Here is an 18215-nt window from a genome sequence, read left to right on the forward strand (position 1 = left end):
CTGTGTTTAACTTTGAGCAGAACATCACAGCCAGCTGGTCCACGGCTCCTCCAGACAACTAGATAATAGCCTGTAATAATTTTGCCTTTGGAATGACTGTCATCCAGATCTATTCTGTACGTTGTTCTTGCCTTTTTTTTTTTCTCTCTACATTTCTTGTACACCAGAGCAAGAATTTTTTGCAGTGTTTCTGCACATCCTATAGTTTTAGAGAGTGGACAAAAGCTGCTCTAAAAAAGCCTGATCAAAAGTGACTGTACTCATTTATTAGCAGTAACCGAGATGATAAAAAACATTGTAATTTTTCACTTATGTGTTGGGTTTGTGTCTGGCAGGGTTTTGGTACCAGGGAAGGGGGTTACAGAGGTGGCTTCTGTAAGAGGCTTCTAGATGCTTCTCCGGCTCCAATTTGAACCTGCCTCTGGCCAAGGCTGAGCCAATCAGCATCTCTGCAATAACATATTTAAGAGGGGAAAAACCTGTTGGGCAAGTCTCTTTCTTTGGAGTGGAGGGTAGGAGGAGGATGTGAGAGAAACAATTGTCCGGACACCCAGATCAGTGAAGGAGGAGAGGGGGAGGTGAGCTAGAGCAGAGATTCTCCTGCAGCCCATAGAGATCAGCGGTGGTCCAGGTGTTCGCCTGCTGTCCGTGGAGGACCCCACGCCAGAGCAGGTGGCTGTGCCTGAAGAAGGGGCTGTGACTCCGAAGCAGCCCACGGTGGAGCAGCCTGTTGCTGGGAGAATGGCAGCCCGTGGGAGGGACCTGTGGTGGAGCAGTTCGTGGAGAGTTGCAGCCCCATGGGAAGGACTCAAGTTGGAGAAGTTCGTGGAGGACTGTCTCCTGCAGGAGGCACCCACACTGGAGCAGAGGAGGACTACGAGGACCTCCCTCCCTGAGGAGGAAGGAGAGGCAGAAACAACTTGTGACGAACTGACTGCAGCCCCCATTCCCTGTCCCCTTGTGCTGCTCAGGAGGAGGAGGCAGAGAAACAGGGAGCAGAGCTGAGCCTGGGAAGAAAGGAGTGGTGGGGGAAAGGAGTTTTTAAGACTTGGTTGTATTTCTCATTATCCTTGGTGGTGGTGTTTAAGTTAAATTGATGCTGTTTTCCCCAAGTCAAGTCTGTCTCTTGCCCATGACCATAATTAGTGAGTGAGCCCTCCCTGTCCTTTGCCTCGACCCTTGACCCTTTTGGTTTCTCCTCCCTATCCCACCAAGAGGGGGGTTAGGAGTGAGCGAGTGGCTGTGTGCTTCTTTGTTGCTGGCTGGGTGGGCTTAAAGCTCAACAACCTGACAATCACAGCCTTTCCTTTGAAACGATTGCTATAAATGATCAGTGTTCTACCTCTTCTTCCTCCTGGGTGCACACTTAAGACAGACCAGATTTAGTTTGTTCCTGGTGTTTCTGAGGTAAAAAAGAAAATTGTGGGTAAGGCAACAAGTTCTAATTTCCACCAGAGGTTAGTCACTACATTTCAGTGATTCACAGCTGAGCTATTATTGCTTATAGAAGAATTGGTTTGTAGCACTGTTGGCTTGTATCAGCCTTGACTGTGAAGGGTAAATCTCCTGACTCCATTTTTAGACACAAACATCTAAAGGTTTTTAGTAGTGGGAGGTGTTGTGACTCACCCAAGGGTGGCTTTGGAAATGTTCGAAGTAGCTACATCCAAATCAAATGCCTGTTTCTTGTATTTCATTTCTTGAAATGCCTGTTTCTTGACTGGTTTCATTTAAATTGCCAATCTGCAACTAAGAAAGACACAGTCAGGCATGTGTCTAAACATGCCTGTAGTTCTACTGTGTCAGGGGGCCTCTGACCCTGATTCAGATCCCTGGCATTTCAGGCCACAGGCAGCTGGTGGAAAATACTGTGTGCAGAATCACTTCAAACAATGTTCTGTAGTTCTTGGAGGAATAATATACAGCAGACAAGTAGCCATTGCAAATCTGACTACTCTGTTTATTTTTTAATCCCTCTCTTTTTTTGCCAAATAAAATTGTGGGTGACTGGCCAGCAACTTACACCCCTGTGGTGGAAAAATGCTTCTCACAGCAAAACTCAATGCCAGTGTGTTTTAATTATTTTTTATTCAAATGTCTAATGTCAGTGTTACCACAAGACAAAGCCAGGGAGCAAAACTACTGGAAAAGATTAGCCAAAATCAGGGGGAAGAAGGCCCTGGCTGGCTAGAAGTTGGCTAGGTGGCAGACTGGGGCCTGTTCCTGCTGTCATGGAAAAGATGAGTGCAGGACTGGACTACGAGGGTTTTTTCTTCCCTGATGTCTCGTTGTGTCTGGTGGATCTTCTGCATCTTGCTTCGCTGCCTTATGTTTTGACCTGTTGTGATGAACCAGGTTGGTTTGTGGCTGTTTGCACAGTTCCAGGCTTCCCCTTGTTGTTTGGGCAGCTTTGTTCCTCAGCCTTCCCTTCACCACACCATCTCCCATCAGCCAGTGCAAGCATGACAAATGCCTAACAAAGTTCTCCTTTATTAACAATCCTAAACTCTTTGGCTGAGGTCAAGGCTTATTTACTCAAAGGGACCAAGTAGGACTGTGGTCTTTCCAGCCTCACATCTGACCCATTCTCCATGGGCAGAGATGACCAGGCACTCATTCTAGCCAAGGAAATGGGATACTGGCATGTTACTCGTTGCATGACCTACCTGCTATGCAGTGCAGCTTCTTCCTGTTGTGCAGGCTCATTCAGACATGTTCATTCAGCAGCATGCAAAAGGGTGACCCCAGCACTGGAGACTGCAGACAGGAAAACAAATCCTTTAAGTACTGCAGTTGTGATCCTGGGTATCAAGTTCAACTCCAAGCAAAAATACAGAGATCTCAAAGTTTGGAAATCGGATTTGCAGACCTGTAGCACAGCTCTGTTTGGTTTAGAGTTGTTTTATTCTAATAACTTACATGGTGATCATTTTCCGTGCTCACCTGTCTTGCTTTGCAAATCTCCATGCAGCTTGCAACTGAGGTGCCTGTGGGTTGTTCGGGTAGTCTGTGTTTATTCCTCATGTACTGCAAGATGAGCTCATTATTTTGGGGCATTCTCACAGCACCTGGTTGTAACATGGGAGAAACCTTTAGCAACAACAATGTATACAAGTTTTAATGATTATCTGAATCATCCAAACAGTTGCCTTGAAATATCAAAACTTCAATGATAGAGATGACTGACAGGTCAACAAGAGTTTACGAGAATAATTAAGCTAATTGGAGAAGTGTGTCAAGGGGGGAGGTTGTTGTACTGCTAATGATCTTCACATTGATCATGGTTTTACTGAATTTGCTAACTGAGAGTGTAAGAGACAGAAGTACTTGATTAATCAGCTGTAGCTGAGTCATTTGCCCGAAAGAATTACAGCCTATGGATTTGCAGTGTGTCAAGTGCTGTGATTGCTCACTGTGTACAGTTGTTACCTGGGAGACCTGGTATTGTTCTGCTGCCTGAATCACTGCAAGCATGCCTGCGTGATGCCTTGTCCTGTGCCCAGATCACAGGAGATATGGATAATGTTGTAGAGTTTCCTTAACTTGGTATCTCTCACTTGTCTCTAACATGTTGCCTCTGTCTTTTCCTTTCTTTCTCTCCTCTTCCTCTCCTTACTAGAGTCAAAGTGTTAGTGATTTTACTTGCCTACATAGGAGAATCTCAGACTTAAAAGCAGACTTAAGATCTGTGCAGAAACAGCCACCAGGATGTAAATACTCATGTGATGAGTTGTCCATTGCTCAAGGAACAGCAGAAGGGAGATGATTACAGCTGGACTGCTTCCAAGTGGAATTTAACAAAGGCTTTCATTAATCTGTTTTTCTGTTATCCAACTAACATGTTCAGAAGGTAACTGTCTTCCAGCTGCCCCGTAAAAGAGGTCAGTAGCATTACTTAACATTGCACAGAGCCTCTCACCGCTTGTATATTGGCATTGTTCTCTATGTTTCCTCTTAGGTATTTGCAGCCACAGAGTCCCACCCAATGCCTGCAGCTGTATGTAACCAAAGGAGAGGCTGTCTAATACTGAACGTCTGATTCACTTAGTGGGATAGAAAGGAAATAGACTGGAAAGACGCGAAAGAAGCCAAAATTTTGTTTTGCTCTGTATTATTTATATTGTTTGCTTCCTAGGAAAATAACCATGCAGAGCTCAGTTACAGATTTTTGTAAAAACAAACTAGGCAGTGCTCTTCCAGTCTGGTTGGCATATTTGTTACAATTTGCATCACTTGAGAGCTTAATAAGTGTGGGAATGTGGCCAACCTTTTATCAGGTTGTCATGGAAGAGACTTTAATAATTACAGACAGAAACAAACTGTAACTAACACTGGCAACATAATATTTTGGGAAAGGTTGGAGGGGTGAAACTCAGGCTGAGAACAAAAATAGTGGTTAATGTGTGGCATCTGTTGGAACATATTGAAACTGGAGATATTGATTTGTTCCAGAAAACCACCAGCAAACAGCAGCAGGCACTGAGTTGTGTAACTGAGGCATGTATCACAGAAACACAGTCACATCATGTAAAGTTAGAATATGTTGGCTTTCATATCACTGAGTAGGAAGGTTCAGCTACGAAAGTCAAAATGTGTGAGAGATGCCATGTACAAACAGTGAAGTGACTTGTTAGAATAGGAGAGATAAGAAGGGAATGCATCCAGGGGTGGGAGATTTTAAACAAATGGGTGCTGTGCCAGCAAATCAAGGAATTACACTTCCTAGCCAGCATTGAGGGAATAAAACAGCAACAAAGTGTTCTGTCTTAGAGCTTAAGAGTTTCTTAAACCTCCTGGGTGCTGAATAGCATACTTGGCAATCAGTTGAAAAATAAAATTCTGCTTACAATAGATAAAATATCCATTACATCATTGCTGCCCAGCCTTTTCACTGAAGTAAGCCATCCAGAGGCAGTCAAGTTGCCTGCTTCCTGCCCCCATGGCTAAGATGCAGCCATTCGCATCAGGTGGTGAATGCATATGCATGACTCTTCCAACATATAATACATATAATTGGGTCATGTAACCTGGGATTTTCCCTGGGCATAACAGAGATGTCTTGAGTCCTGATCACCTGATCGTGAGTAGTCATGTGCCAAGGCCAAAGCTAGTGGCCCCCAAGGTCAAGTGAGTAAGTTCCCCACACCTTTGAGCCCAACATCCTTAGGGCCCAAATTCTGAGCCATGTGGATGGCTGCACTTCAGAAAGACAGCTTTAGAAACAGTCTCTAGAGATGGCTTTAGCTTGTCACTTCTGGTATTTGAGTCCCTATAGCAGGCCAGGCAGACCTGCCAATTGCCAGGGCTAGTGCCTCTCCAGGAGGCTGCTTCAGCACATACAGTTTTGAATACCCTGGCAATACCCTCTTTAGACTAAAAGATGAAGAAATACAGCTCAAACACCAGTTACTGGCCTTAACAGACTTCATCTACCTAGTCCAAAAAACCTCTTGTCAAATTAGGAACTGGCTGCAGGAATTTAGCTTTCAGGAAAATCTACAAGAAATGTCAGGGTTAATTTTCCACTGGATAGCAAGATAGAGTCCACTCTTTTAAAATCAAGTAATCTCTGTCTTCGGCCATCAGATGATTCAGCACAGAGCTGAGGGAGGGGTGGAACTGATTTCCTGCCCCACAAAACTATTAACTTGAAAAAAAGTTCTTCATCTTCAGCAAGGATGGAAAATTAAAATGTTTCCAAGAAACTGTCAAGATAAAAAAAAAAATGCAGGTTAGTTTGAGGTGCAGCTTTTGAGTTTCATTATTTCCAAGTATTTTGTGTCAGGATCAACCATTTTCCTAAGGAAAAAGCTCCCCACCTCCATCCACAGGGGGAAAAGTACAGGAATGTCAGAAGCAGAGTTTCTGTTTTGAAAACCAACATTTCCCATCTAAAAATGTTTTGCTGAAGATTTCTAAGCCACTTTAATTCTAAAAAGACCAAAATCGGGAAGGTACACGGACACTGAACTACAGAATTTCATTGTCCCTTGAGGATTCTTCAATAGAGAGAAACTAAATTACCCCAAACAGCTGCTCAGAGTGAAACTTCATTTCACTGAAAATGAAGCATTTTATGGAATTAGTTTTAGTCCAGAAAGTAGTGCTAAAGAGATGGGCAGACTTTTCTATATTTTATTGCTGAGTGTCTTGCCCAGAATTGGTATGCATGTAAGGTATCAGACTCACATTTTGCCTGATTCAGAATAATCAGAGATGAAAAGCTCTTTCCTGAGTCAGAGCAGGACTCGAACTTGGAGCTGCTGCACCCCAGACTAGTCACCTCACTGGTGGGGATTCAGCACTTGCATCTCTTCCCAAATTGCAACTTTTGAACAGAATTCTGTTTATGCAAAAACATTCAAGAAGTGTTAGTTTTCTTTCCAGTGTGGAACTGAACCCATACTTTGAAAACTCAGAATTGCTGCAAAATGGAGTTGTCCTCCAGTCAGCTCAAAAGGCTGCTTTGTGTCTCAGGAGCTTGCAAAATAACTGGATCACAGTCCTGGGTCTGGGCCCATATTTTGTGACTGTATGTTTCTGGGAGTTTTTAAGACACTAGACGAGCTTGCAATACATCAGTGTCTATATGTTTAACTTGAGTTCTGCCAGTAGCAAATATATTCTTGCCCTGATGTGTGACTTTGACTAGCAGTTGAATAGGCAGCATCTTTAGAACTCACACAAGCAGCAAACAGCACTGAAGTAGTTCTGTCAGTACTTGCTGTGCACTTCTGCTGCCCTGTGCATTAACGTGGGTCCTGATTTTATTGTCATTGTTTTATTTCTTGTTTCCAAAGTTCAGTGACACCGAAGTTCAATCAAAGGCACCCAATCCAATCTAAAAAATTTGCAGGCAAGGCGATGTTGTGCTTTGAAGCTTCCTGACTGAACAGGGGCTGTACAGTGTTTCCATTTTCCTTGGCACCTGAGCTCTGTTCCCTAAGGGCTTAGGTAGTGTTAAGGGTTGTGCAGATGGCTTGTGCTTAGTTTAAACCACATACAGGAAGCTTTCTTTTTAGTTCAACTTCTCTATTGTTGTGCTATATTAATAGGCTCTTTTGAAGCTTAAGAAAGGACCGATCTGCCTAAATAATAGTTCTGGGTGGGGAAAGTTATTTAGGAGCATGATCGCAAAACCTGAAAGGCTGTTTCGTTTAACCATTTCCTTGCCTGCCTGTGCAGCCAGGTTTTCCTCATTCCGGTGCTCAGAAAGAGTAAGCTGCACTCCCATTTTTGAAATTATGGGGTTTGAGTCACAGGTATTTATTTATAAGAAAATGAACATATTTATTCTTAGATTCCTGTAGTCAAGCCAGAAAATGTTGGCTAGCCACTATGCAAACATACAGATATGCTCTGAATTTTGATCCTGCCCTGACTTTGTACACAGATTCAACAGAGGAGTACTCCAACCTTAGCTTGTGCTGGAAAGGCTGATTTTGTTCTGCTCATGTCAGCAGTCAAAATCGAAGGCAGTTTCAGAAGTGCCTTGGTCGAACCAGCCCTCTGGGCCACCAGCTCCTGGCTGCTGCTGTCCCCTTTAATTCCACTGGCAGGCAGCTCAGTCCCCTTCTAAGCTCAGGGTTCAGCCTTGTCAGTCCTGACAGTTCTCCCTGTTGGGTGCTCATTCTTGCACTTCCCAAGCCTTGAGTGGGACTTGTCTAATGTTTTAAAAACTGAAAATGAGCACATCCTTCGTCCCTGATGCTTTTAGGTGGGGTTGTGCAGCTGTATGCTTTTCACCCCTTGCCTCCCTACTTCCTCCAAGGGACGGTGCCAAAGCGGATGTGCCACTTTGCAGCAGGGGTGCAGGACAATACAGTGCTCAGGGGAAGTGGCCAAACTGCTCAGCTTCTGCTTTGATGTAAAGATTTTTTTCATTCTTTTTCAAGTGACATTTGCAACATCAACAGTTTCTCCCTTCCACCCAGAAATCCCCTTGCACCGCAAGCAGAGCTTTCCCTTGTGCAAAAAGAGGAAGAGCCAAAAGGGCTGTGAAGTCTGCTGGAGACTTCTCCCCTTATGCCAAAATAACACAGCCTGCTCTAGGGAATTATAAGAATGATTGGAGACCCTCAGACAGGTAGCCATAACAGTCAAGGAGTGGCAGTTTTGGGTGAGTTTCTTCTCAGTTAGAGCTGAACATGCACCCAACTGCCTCCAACTGCTTTAACTCATGGGAAGAAATTTGAAAGAGAACTAATGCATTTTGTGGTTTTTTTATCTGAAATTTGTATTTCAAGTATCTAGGCTACATATTGCAGCTCTGTGGCAAAGAAAAAGGGCTTAAAGGGCCCTAGAGAGGCATGTTCATCTTTGTTAAAAAGTATACCATATGATATAGATGAGATGTTACTCAGCTCTGAAAGCAGAGTCCAGACTTCAAGCATGCTTTTCTGTGGTTGAGAAAAAAACCAGATCCCTAAATGTTCATCAAGATTATTTCATCTAGCTGTTACATACCACAGTTGTATTCATGCAGGTGTGGCCTACTTGCAACCAAAACTCCAAAAGAGCCATGCCACAATGTAGTCAGTCCTCCTCCACTGAGGTGTTTTCCAAGTTCTTTATAAAGCAAATTTTCTGAGAGCAAAGCATGCACATGGGAATAAGCAATGCAAATCATCTGTTTACTGAAAGTGACATTGGACTTTCTAGACATATTCTTCCAGTAAGTGCCATAAAAAAAACTGTGGGGTTTTTTTCCCCTCTTCAACGTGTTGAGAAGCAGAAGAGGTGTCTGTAATCTGTGATGAACTTCTAAGTATTTAGTTTAAATGTAAAATTTAAAAAAAATAAAATTTACCAACATTTTGTTGCCAAGGGAAATCACTTGAGAATAAGGGTTTGTGGTTTGCATAGGTGTGGAAGAAAGGATTGGCTTAAAAGGGATTGGCTTAATTTTGCATAAATGAAGGAAATTAATCCTTTGTATGTTCTGCTAGTGAATGCTGCTGACCTATGCTAGCTGGGAATGTCAGTGCTAGAAAGGCACTTCCTCTTCCTTGAAACCCTATGAGAGAGTCTGAGGTTGAATTACTTGCTCTACATCTGGTTGATGAACCTTTCAAACAGAGGAAGCACGTCCTGGTTCAAGAGTCAAGCCTTCTTTCAAATAAAGAAGAATGTACTCTTTAGATGTCCCATCACCTGCCTTTGAATAGCTGATGGCTCCTGCTGCTTGCCAGCTAATGCATTTCCAATGGAAGAGTGATTACAAGTGAAATTGAAGGGTCAGAAGTATTGCTTGTTCTAATTGTAAACTCTTTTTCCCCACCCCTTTCAGCATTGCACACCTTCATTTTGAGAGGCACAGGGGAAACAGAGGCTTGTGGCTAATGTAGTTAGTGGCAACTTCCCTTCAGAGCTTAATAAACTTTTCCCTTTCATATTGACTTATTTGGCCCAATACACAGAACCTCTGTCAGTGCCATTGCTGTAAGCATCCTCCAAAGCGTCGTGCTGCCAGCACAAGTCACTTGCTTAACTCAGGTGGCAGCTTCAGTTGCTTTAGTCCTTTCAGGGCTTCTTCCAATCAATCCCCCTCCCTCATGAAAAAATGATACAGTGCATTTGCTCTGACTCAAAAGGAAGAAATAGTCTGGGAGAGTACATTTCCACATGTCTGATCAAATCAGGTTCAGATAAACGCTGCCCCTTCTTCTTTAATCTATCTTCAGAATAAAACTATTCCCTTTTAACTGTTTATCATACTGAACTAGGTCACTTCTAGAGGTGACAGGGCAGCTGTTGCCTCTGGAATAAAGTTCTGTACTGTTCCCAGAGCATGTCCCTATTCTAGAATATGTCCCTATTGTTGTTCTGTTCCCTATGCCTATATGTTCCACCTAAGAATAGGTTAGTGTGCGGACTGTACCAGCGAAGGAGCTTGGAGTGAACCATCTACCTCTTTACAACAGGGCAGCCAGTGTACAGCCAGCAAGTGACACAGAGAGGATGTTTTCATTTACATAAATCCATGCAAAAAGTACGAGGAGGTGACAATAATGATGTTTCATACATGCCTGATTGTGCCTCCAGGATTCAAACACCTGTGTACATAGATCAAAGTATGAGAATGAGTTTTGGTTTTCAGGTGTGTATGCAAGCATACATACTGTGCCTGTATATTAGCCCACGGTGTGTGTGCAGACGGGCTTCCTGAAGATGTGTTTACGTGGATCCCACTGAAATACACTGGATCTGGCGTGACAACCAGGCAACTTGGGAATTTACATGCTGCATCGTCTATTTATTTATCAATCCAATTAGTAATTACTAATTCTAGTAATTACTAGTTAAAAGGGCAGATCTGTCAAGAGTACCTTGACAGAGTAAATGCAGGAGACTTTGGCTATTGTCTTCAGCAAAGTAAAGTTGCATCCATAATGTATTAAGAGCCTGAGAGAACAACAAAACTATTAATTACTTACATTAGGTTCTTGCTCATTCAGTTCTGGCTTCTTATAAGGAGATAGGGAAGTCCTGGTAAGTGGAGGCCTATATACAAAACAACATTTTGAGGTAAGAAAATACTGATAATTTTTATTACTTACTGTCAGTGGAGGAAATAATGTATTGCACTTTGGATAGAAACTGTAATCATTGACAGCCTCCTTATACATAAAGCTATGATATCATTTAATATGCCCTACTTCTGTTCTTTCCAGATGACCCCCATAAACCAGAAGAGAAAGATGAAATTTCCAAAGTCACAATCATAAGTCTTGTCCCGTTACTGGTGATTTCTGTTGCTGTGATTGTTATCTTTTATGCCTACCGCACTCATAAGAAGAGGAAGCTGAACAAGGCATGGGAGAAGAATGTTAAGCCTAGGAAACATAAGGACTGCAGTGATGTTTGTGCCATTATGTTAGATGATGACCGCTCAGATATCAGCTCTACTTGTGCCAACAACATCAACCACAACACAGAATTGCTGCCCATTGAGTTGGACATTGTTGTTGGCAAAGGAAGGTTTGCTGAAGTGTATAAAGCCAAATTGAAGCAAAACACATCGGAACAGTATGAAACTGTGGCAGTCAAGATCTTCCCCTATGAAGAATATGCCTCCTGGAAAACGGAAAAAGACATTTTTTCAGATGTAAACCTCAAGCATGAGAACATACTCCAATTCTTGACAGCCGAGGAGCGTAAGACAGATCTTGGGAAACAATATTGGTTGATCACTGCCTTCCATGCTAGAGGAAACTTGCAGGAGTACCTCACACGGCACATTATCAGCTGGGAGGACCTCTGGAAACTGGGTGGGTCCTTGGCCCGAGGTATTGCCCATCTGCATAGTGATCACACACCCTGTGGTCGCCCCAAAACGCCTATTGTGCACAGAGACCTAAAGAGTTCCAACATCCTGGTGAAAAATGATTTAACCTGCTGTCTCTGTGACTTTGGGTTATCCCTGAGACTGGACCCTTCTCTGTCTGTGGATGACTTGGCTAACAGTGGGCAGGTAAGTTAAAAGTTTGAAGAGAGGGGGAGTGTTGTACCAATTGGTGTGTCAGTTCCTGGGGTGAGAAGAGGAAGAAATTCTATTTTGCTGTGTTTACTTAAAAAATCTTAAAAAATTAAAGTGATAGTGTTTCTAAACAAAGAGGCTCTAAAGTTAACACTAAAGCAAGTGAGAAGTGTGCAATGAAGGTTTTGTTATGATCAGAGAGCTGCATATGTATACGATGCAACCAGCCTCTTTATACACTTTTACTAAGTGTGTATGAACTTGTTGGCTACTGTTTGGGGTGCTGCTGCAATGTACACACATATATACACATACGATAAGGATGTGCTTCACATTGTGAGGCTGTGCCACAGTTTATGTGCCTGATGGCATTACAGTTCTGTGTGAGTAGGCCCACTCCTCGTGTACCTCAGCATACATGAAGTCAGTCTTCCATCCTTGAGAGGTGTAAGCAGATAACTAGAGCGACAGACAATAACTTTAAAACAACAAAAATAAGCGTGTTTAAGATTATGGCACATTTTCCAAATGCAAGCATCTGAAATAAAAATAATTGCTGTGGTGTTGCATTTTCAACCAAGTTACATGGATAATACTCATGTACTTCACAAGGATGCCAGGAGGATGCTTATGAAATTTTTGAAGATTAAATTTTTCAAGTAAATCTTTAAATATTAGCTCTTCTAATGAAAATTCCCATATAAATTAAGACCATTTGTTAACTAATTCATAATTATTTAATTATACATGTATTTTTAAATTTATATTTTTATACATAGGTCCCATCAAAGCCTGTCTATTTACACTGACTTTTACTTCACATGGAACTAATATTTTGGTTTAGAACATTTTCAGGGACAGTTCTGCAGTCAGCAGTGCTCTGCTGAGTTCACAGGAGCTTAGCTGTTGTTTACGTAATGAAGATCTGTCTTTGAAAGTCTCCTTACTGAGAGGGAACTGTCCTGATCTCATTTTGAGAGGGTTTATAAACCAGCACAGGGAGTAATGATAACCAAGGAAGTTGTATTTAAAATAATACAAATACCACTCACAATTACATATCATTTCTCTCTGGCATGCCACACCGTTTCGGGAGATCGTACCATATTGTAAGTCATAGGACTGGTTCTATTTGAAACAAAGTGAAAACAGAGTGTGTTAGCTTAAAGCTAACCCATATTTCAAGCTGATTTCTCTGGCATTGCTCACAGACACTTAGAAGTAGGAGGGTAGTGTTGATACTGCCACTTCTACAGTCCACACCAGCACTGACGACAAAGTACAGTGCTGCCCAGAGCAGGTTACTGCTTTGGAATTGATGTCCTTGGGCACTGGTGCTGAGGCCCTCTGTTTTACTTTGTTTAGCTTCACTGAATCTGTTTGAGGGTGACCCAGCTAGTGTCATTCTTCTCTGTGACGAGGAGTAAGATGGTGTGAAGTGGCTCCACTTCAGCCTCCACCTTGGTCCTTCCTGGCACACAAGCACCACCACTCAAATTCTCCAACATGCCAACTTCAGTGCTGCAGCTTTTGCTAAAGGGGTCTTGCACCAGGATTTGCCTTAGGCATAATTTCTAAACTTATACTTTGACTCAAGCCTTTCCCACCAGGAGGTTCTATCTTTGAAGGTGTATAATGAAGCTGACCCTGAAATAGATAAAAGAGTGTAAGTATTTTACCATTTCTCTGGCCAGCCTTAGTAATATTCAGGGCAAGCTGTTGGGGTTACAAAGCCATCTTCTTTCCCATCTACCCAGCTACCTTCTGTATCATACAAATGTACCCATTATTGACCATACAGTAACAGTGCCTGTAGTGACTGGCTGGAAACTGTCTTTTTCCCTGTTAGAACCTTTGCAGTCTCTTCGGTTTGGCCACCCGCAGTGGTTAATGCTTGCAGACATTACTTAATGCAAGTACATAAATCTGGACCTTTGTCCCATTGTGTTTAAAGGACTGGTATGTGCCAGCAAGGCCAGCAGTTCCTCACCTCAGTAGCATCAGCTTGTAACAGATGGTCTCCCTAATCAGGTAAAGAGAGATATCTACTGCCCTTCTGACTGCCACACCTCAGGTCACAGACCATCCTTCTACAGCTTGAAAGAAATGTAAGGTGTCCAGTAAAAAAGATCCAAAAGTCACAAAAATTGTAATGTACGACAGGAAGAGTGGAGTAGAAGTTTTGGAGAAGCGAGAGCTGAAACCAGACTGGTCTTTGCAAAGAGAAAGCATATCCAGACTCCAGAGGGGCAGATAGCTCTGAATTACTAGAGTTTAGATACCTAAAATGCCTTTGAGAATCAGGGCTCGGGTTTTCACGAGATACAGGAAAAGTATCTTTGACCCAAAGACCTAATAACCTAAATGCAGATAAAAGAACACAAGCAGAGTGGAACACATGATAAATCCTAAGCAGGATGGAAATGGGATTGATTTGATACCATTCTTCAAGTCATTTTAATTTTTCTCTGCATTTCCCACTGTACTTTTTAGCCATAGGACTTGATCCTCCATTGTCCAGCAAAGCTGCAGAATAATTTTCACTGCTGCAAAGTCAGTCTGAAATGCCAGACCAGAATAGCACTTTGTGACAATGTTAAGAGTCTGTATTTAGGCACCGTGAACTCTTGTTAAAAGCAGCAGGATTTGGGGATGTGGCACTGTGAGCCATAGTGTACAGGTAACCCTTCTTAAGCGTCTGATGGGATCTGCTTGAGGAAGAAGTTGTATGTTGGGGAACAGATTGGGGGGTAGGAACAGCCTCTGCTGCAGAGTTTCCATACATTCATATTCTGTAGGAGGGGGAGATGCTGGTCAATTCAGTGGTGCTGACACATAATTGTCCCAAGTACCCATTCAGTCGCTCACATGCTTGGCCTTAAATTCATCACAGAGTCCATGTAATACGGAATTTAATTTTGGGACTGATCACACAGGTTTGTTTCTGTCTCTGTTTATAAAGGCTTTGATCCTACAACCATTTGGATATTTTTGACACTGAAATTCTCTGCTGTTGCAAGGTCCTATGACAAAGCTATGGCCTTGATCTTCCCTGCTGTCTTCTTATGGTGCACTGCACTTTTTGTGGAACTTTTTCCCATTTGCCTTGAGCCTGGGGTGATGAGACGTGTTTACAGAAGCTTGTAAAATGGATGTCGTAGGGCTCTTTCAGGGACTGTACCTTTACTATGTGGCTGCCTGGAATTGCAGACCCGGTAACTGGAATGATCTTTTGCAGTCCTGCTTGCTGCTGGGCTTTGGAGTGATTGCTGTGCTTCAGGCTACGAATAGTTCACTTGAATCTCATTTGAATGTATTTGTCTCTGTGATTAACCAGTCTCCAATTTGAAACTGTCTTTGCCTGATCAAAGACTTACTATATTTGCAGTTTTTCAGGGGGGATAAATTTTTTTATACCTACCCTGTGAAGTTTATCATTTGAGAGCAACTGTTGAGTGATCCAAAAATTCTTCCTTAAAGCCTTTCTCGCGATAAATCCAGATATTTAAACTTTGCCTTCTGTAATGCAAGCTCATAGTCTAAATCTCAGCAAAGCTGCTAAAATCATTGCTGAAAATTGCTCAGTATGAATAAAGTTTATGAGAACAGCTTTTCAAACAAAGGGGCCGATTTTTGGGTTCGATTCAAATGTGTGCTTCTGCATTCAGTGTTTGTTTATTTGCTTTCTTCTGCCAGGCCTGCATTTACCACTTTCCTTTTAAGCCTACCATGAAAAGAAACAGCTAACACTGTAATATGCAGTGCAAAAGAATACAATGTGTTTCTTGCTCATCTGAAAGACAGTCAGCGGCAATTGCTTCAGGCCCAAAGGGCAGAGTTTATCTGTGAACAACTGAAGAGTGAGAAAACTTGTTAGTGTCAAAATTATTTGCTTAAGGAACTAAAAAAGGCTTCTTTTTTTTTTTTTTCTTTACCAAGGGCGGTGCAAGTAAGTTGGTAGTCAGGACAATGCCAGATTCCCCTGGCAGCAGAAAATATGACCTGTGCCAAGTATGGCCTGAATTTTTGGATACATGTCAAATGGCACCATTTCTGTGAAACCTGAAGTTAAATCACAGCAGAATCCAAAACATGAATTACAATTGTGGCTCCTGAGCTCTCCCCGATCTCTTCTCCTGTAGGTTGGCACAGCAAGGTACATGGCCCCTGAGGTTCTGGAGTCCAGGATGAACCTGGAGAACGTGGAGTCCTTCAAACAAACAGATGTGTACTCCATGGCTTTGGTTCTCTGGGAAATGACATCTCGCTGTAACGGCATTGGAGGTAAGTGCCCCTTTCTTCTCTCTGAAAGTATGTTTCAACAGACATGCTCTTGTGGTTGTCTGGGGAAGGGATGATTCTTTTTAACTCTCACCAGTTGTTCTAGTGTACCTAGATGCTATAAATTAACAGGCCTTCAGTAGTATGAGATGCACCATGTGCATGAGCAGGCTTGGTGGGCAAGCACCTGAGAGCGCAAGAAAATTGGTTCTCGATTTGTGTAAGGATAAATCTGCTGTTAGGTAGACCCCTTTTAAAGATAATTAATGTCTATTTTTTCCTATAACATCCTGAGTAGCCATGGGTTGACTCAGTCTGGTTGACCTTCCCCAAATGATTGGAAACATAAGACAATTTGAAATATTAAGACCAAGAAGTAATAACTGACTCCCATTTACTTTCATGGAATGTTAATTCTGAAACCTAATGACGGCCAGTTATGTGTCACATTTCTAATTGATCGTTTCAGTAAGAGCCATCATAGTGATACAGAAACCTTCCTGCTTTCCCAAAATCCTCAGCTGCTGCCCATCATTTTGTGATGTTGCAAGATCTCATCCATATGAGAAATCAAGGAACGTTTGTTGTATGAAGTGCAGTAATGAAATAAAAATGATTGGAATTGACTATCAGAACAGCTCCAGGAAGAGCTGTTGTGCTTGTTCATAATCAGTTTGTTCACTGAAACAAAATCTCCCTTTCTGATTTGCCTAAAGCTGCCCCAGAATTCCCAGTGTGCAGCACTGGTATGTGCTAAAAATCAGAAAAGTTGCTGTTGAGATATCTGCATTACATATTGCCATGTTTGAAGACTTTCACCCTACTTCAGGGACTAAAATGAGACTAAGTTACATATAAAATTCTTCAGTCTGCTAGTATTGTCTAACGTTCATTCTAATAAAAACTGCTGCACAGTCCAGGGCTCTCATAGGCAGTTTAAGGAGTGGGGCTGTAAAAGGTAACATGCCACTGTGATTTGATTTGTTACTTTTCTTCCAAAACCACAGAAGCTCCCTTTTCATCGAACTTGGCATGGTTGCATCTCAAAGGGCTGCCACAGAGACAGGACAATCTTGCAGGCTAGAGCGCTACGATATGGGGAACATGGTGTACAGGAGGGAAACCAATGTCCCATGGGAAGATGTGCATAGCTGGTCCTTGTTTCTCTACTAACATCCGTGGGATACCACAAGGGTGTCCATGGAGGTCTCTGAAGCCACTCTGCACAGTGGCTGTGTGGCTGCATCATGGTGTCCATGTGCAGGCAGGAGGAATGCCTCTACCTCAGTCTCCTCCTATGTCTGACCAGCATTTGATCTTGCTGGGTGGGCTGGACTGTGGGCAACAGATTTGCCCCTTTTTGCACCCTGCCAGGAAAGCTACAAAGCAAGTATGTGTGCAAACAGCTAGTGTTAGCATAAAAGCATGAAAAAAAATTCTTTTCTAGTCAAACATTTCAGGGAAAAATCATTTGGTGCTTCAGGAACTGAACCTCAGTCTGGCTTATTCCAAGGCAAACCTATCTACATTTAACTGTCGTGGTCATGCCTGTTTCTAAACGCATTGGCACAACCTCAGCCTTTCATTAGCACTTTGTAAATGTGGCGAGGAGATTTAAAACCTGAAAAAAAGGATCTTTGCCCTGTCTCTCAAGCTCTCTCTGTTTCTTGCATTTGGGCACTCACCTTATTAATATAAATATGAGCTGTGCACTGTGGAGTCTTTTATCCTTGCTGATGCCTGAGTCCCTTCCTGTTCATATTTGCTGAGTACAGTGAAACAGAGATTGTGGCAAGAGCAAAGCTTATTGCTGCTGTTCTCAGAAGACAACTGCCTAAAAGAGGATGTAAATGGAGTTTCATAAGGAAGGAGAATCACCAGCGTGTTTAGCTAGAAGAGACTGACCCATTATAACCTTGAGAAGAAGAGCTGAGGTCATTTCAGGAAAAAGAAAGATTTCTCTGGCCCAGCATCCCCTTTGCTTTCAAGGTGGAGCTTAACCCCCTCCCACATCCTGATTTTACCTATTAATTTTATCCACAGTCATCCTCATCTCCAGAAACACAGTTCTGGATTTTCTTTCCCTGTTTCATTCATCTTTCCAGCAGCTGAAGTCCCCAGCAAAACCACAGGAGTACTTGGGCAGATCTGTGGGGGGTGGAACTTGGGCTTAGTGTCTTCAGCCAGAGCAGTTAAATACAACTCCCAGGATGTAGCTACCTTAATTTGTCACTGGTACTGAGCTGCAGCAGCATTGCACACTTTCTCTCATTTCCTTCTTAGATTTTCCCCTGGTTTGTGCAGTCTGGCTATCTCTGCAACCAGCTGGTGAAATACCCTTACAGTGATTCATGACTACAGCTCCCTCTCTGCTTTCTCCCTCCATCTGTCACTCGTGAGACTCCCTCCTCTCCTCACAGCCTTCCCGAGGAGCTGCCTCCACTCACGCAAACCC

At 42.7% G+C, this 18215-nt stretch overlaps 1 protein-coding gene across 1 annotated transcript in view; it reads left to right on the top strand.

Moving 5' to 3' along the window:
- The window catches only part of TGFBR2 (transforming growth factor beta receptor 2), a 60144-nt gene that overhangs the window by 32803 nt on the left and 9126 nt on the right, over window positions 1–18215 (top strand). Inside the window, exons 4-5 of the mRNA XM_086468015.1 lie at window positions 10674–11473; window positions 15622–15763. Coding sequence (XP_086324141.1) covers window positions 10674–11473; window positions 15622–15763 — 942 coding nt within the window. The remainder of the gene's footprint in view (window positions 1–10673; window positions 11474–15621; window positions 15764–18215) is intronic.

Source organism: Leptosomus discolor, chromosome 7 (assembly GCF_034619465.1).
Source record: "Leptosomus discolor isolate bLepDis1 chromosome 7, bLepDis1.hap2, whole genome shotgun sequence".
Taxonomy (NCBI): domain Eukaryota; kingdom Metazoa; phylum Chordata; class Aves; order Leptosomiformes; family Leptosomidae; genus Leptosomus; species Leptosomus discolor.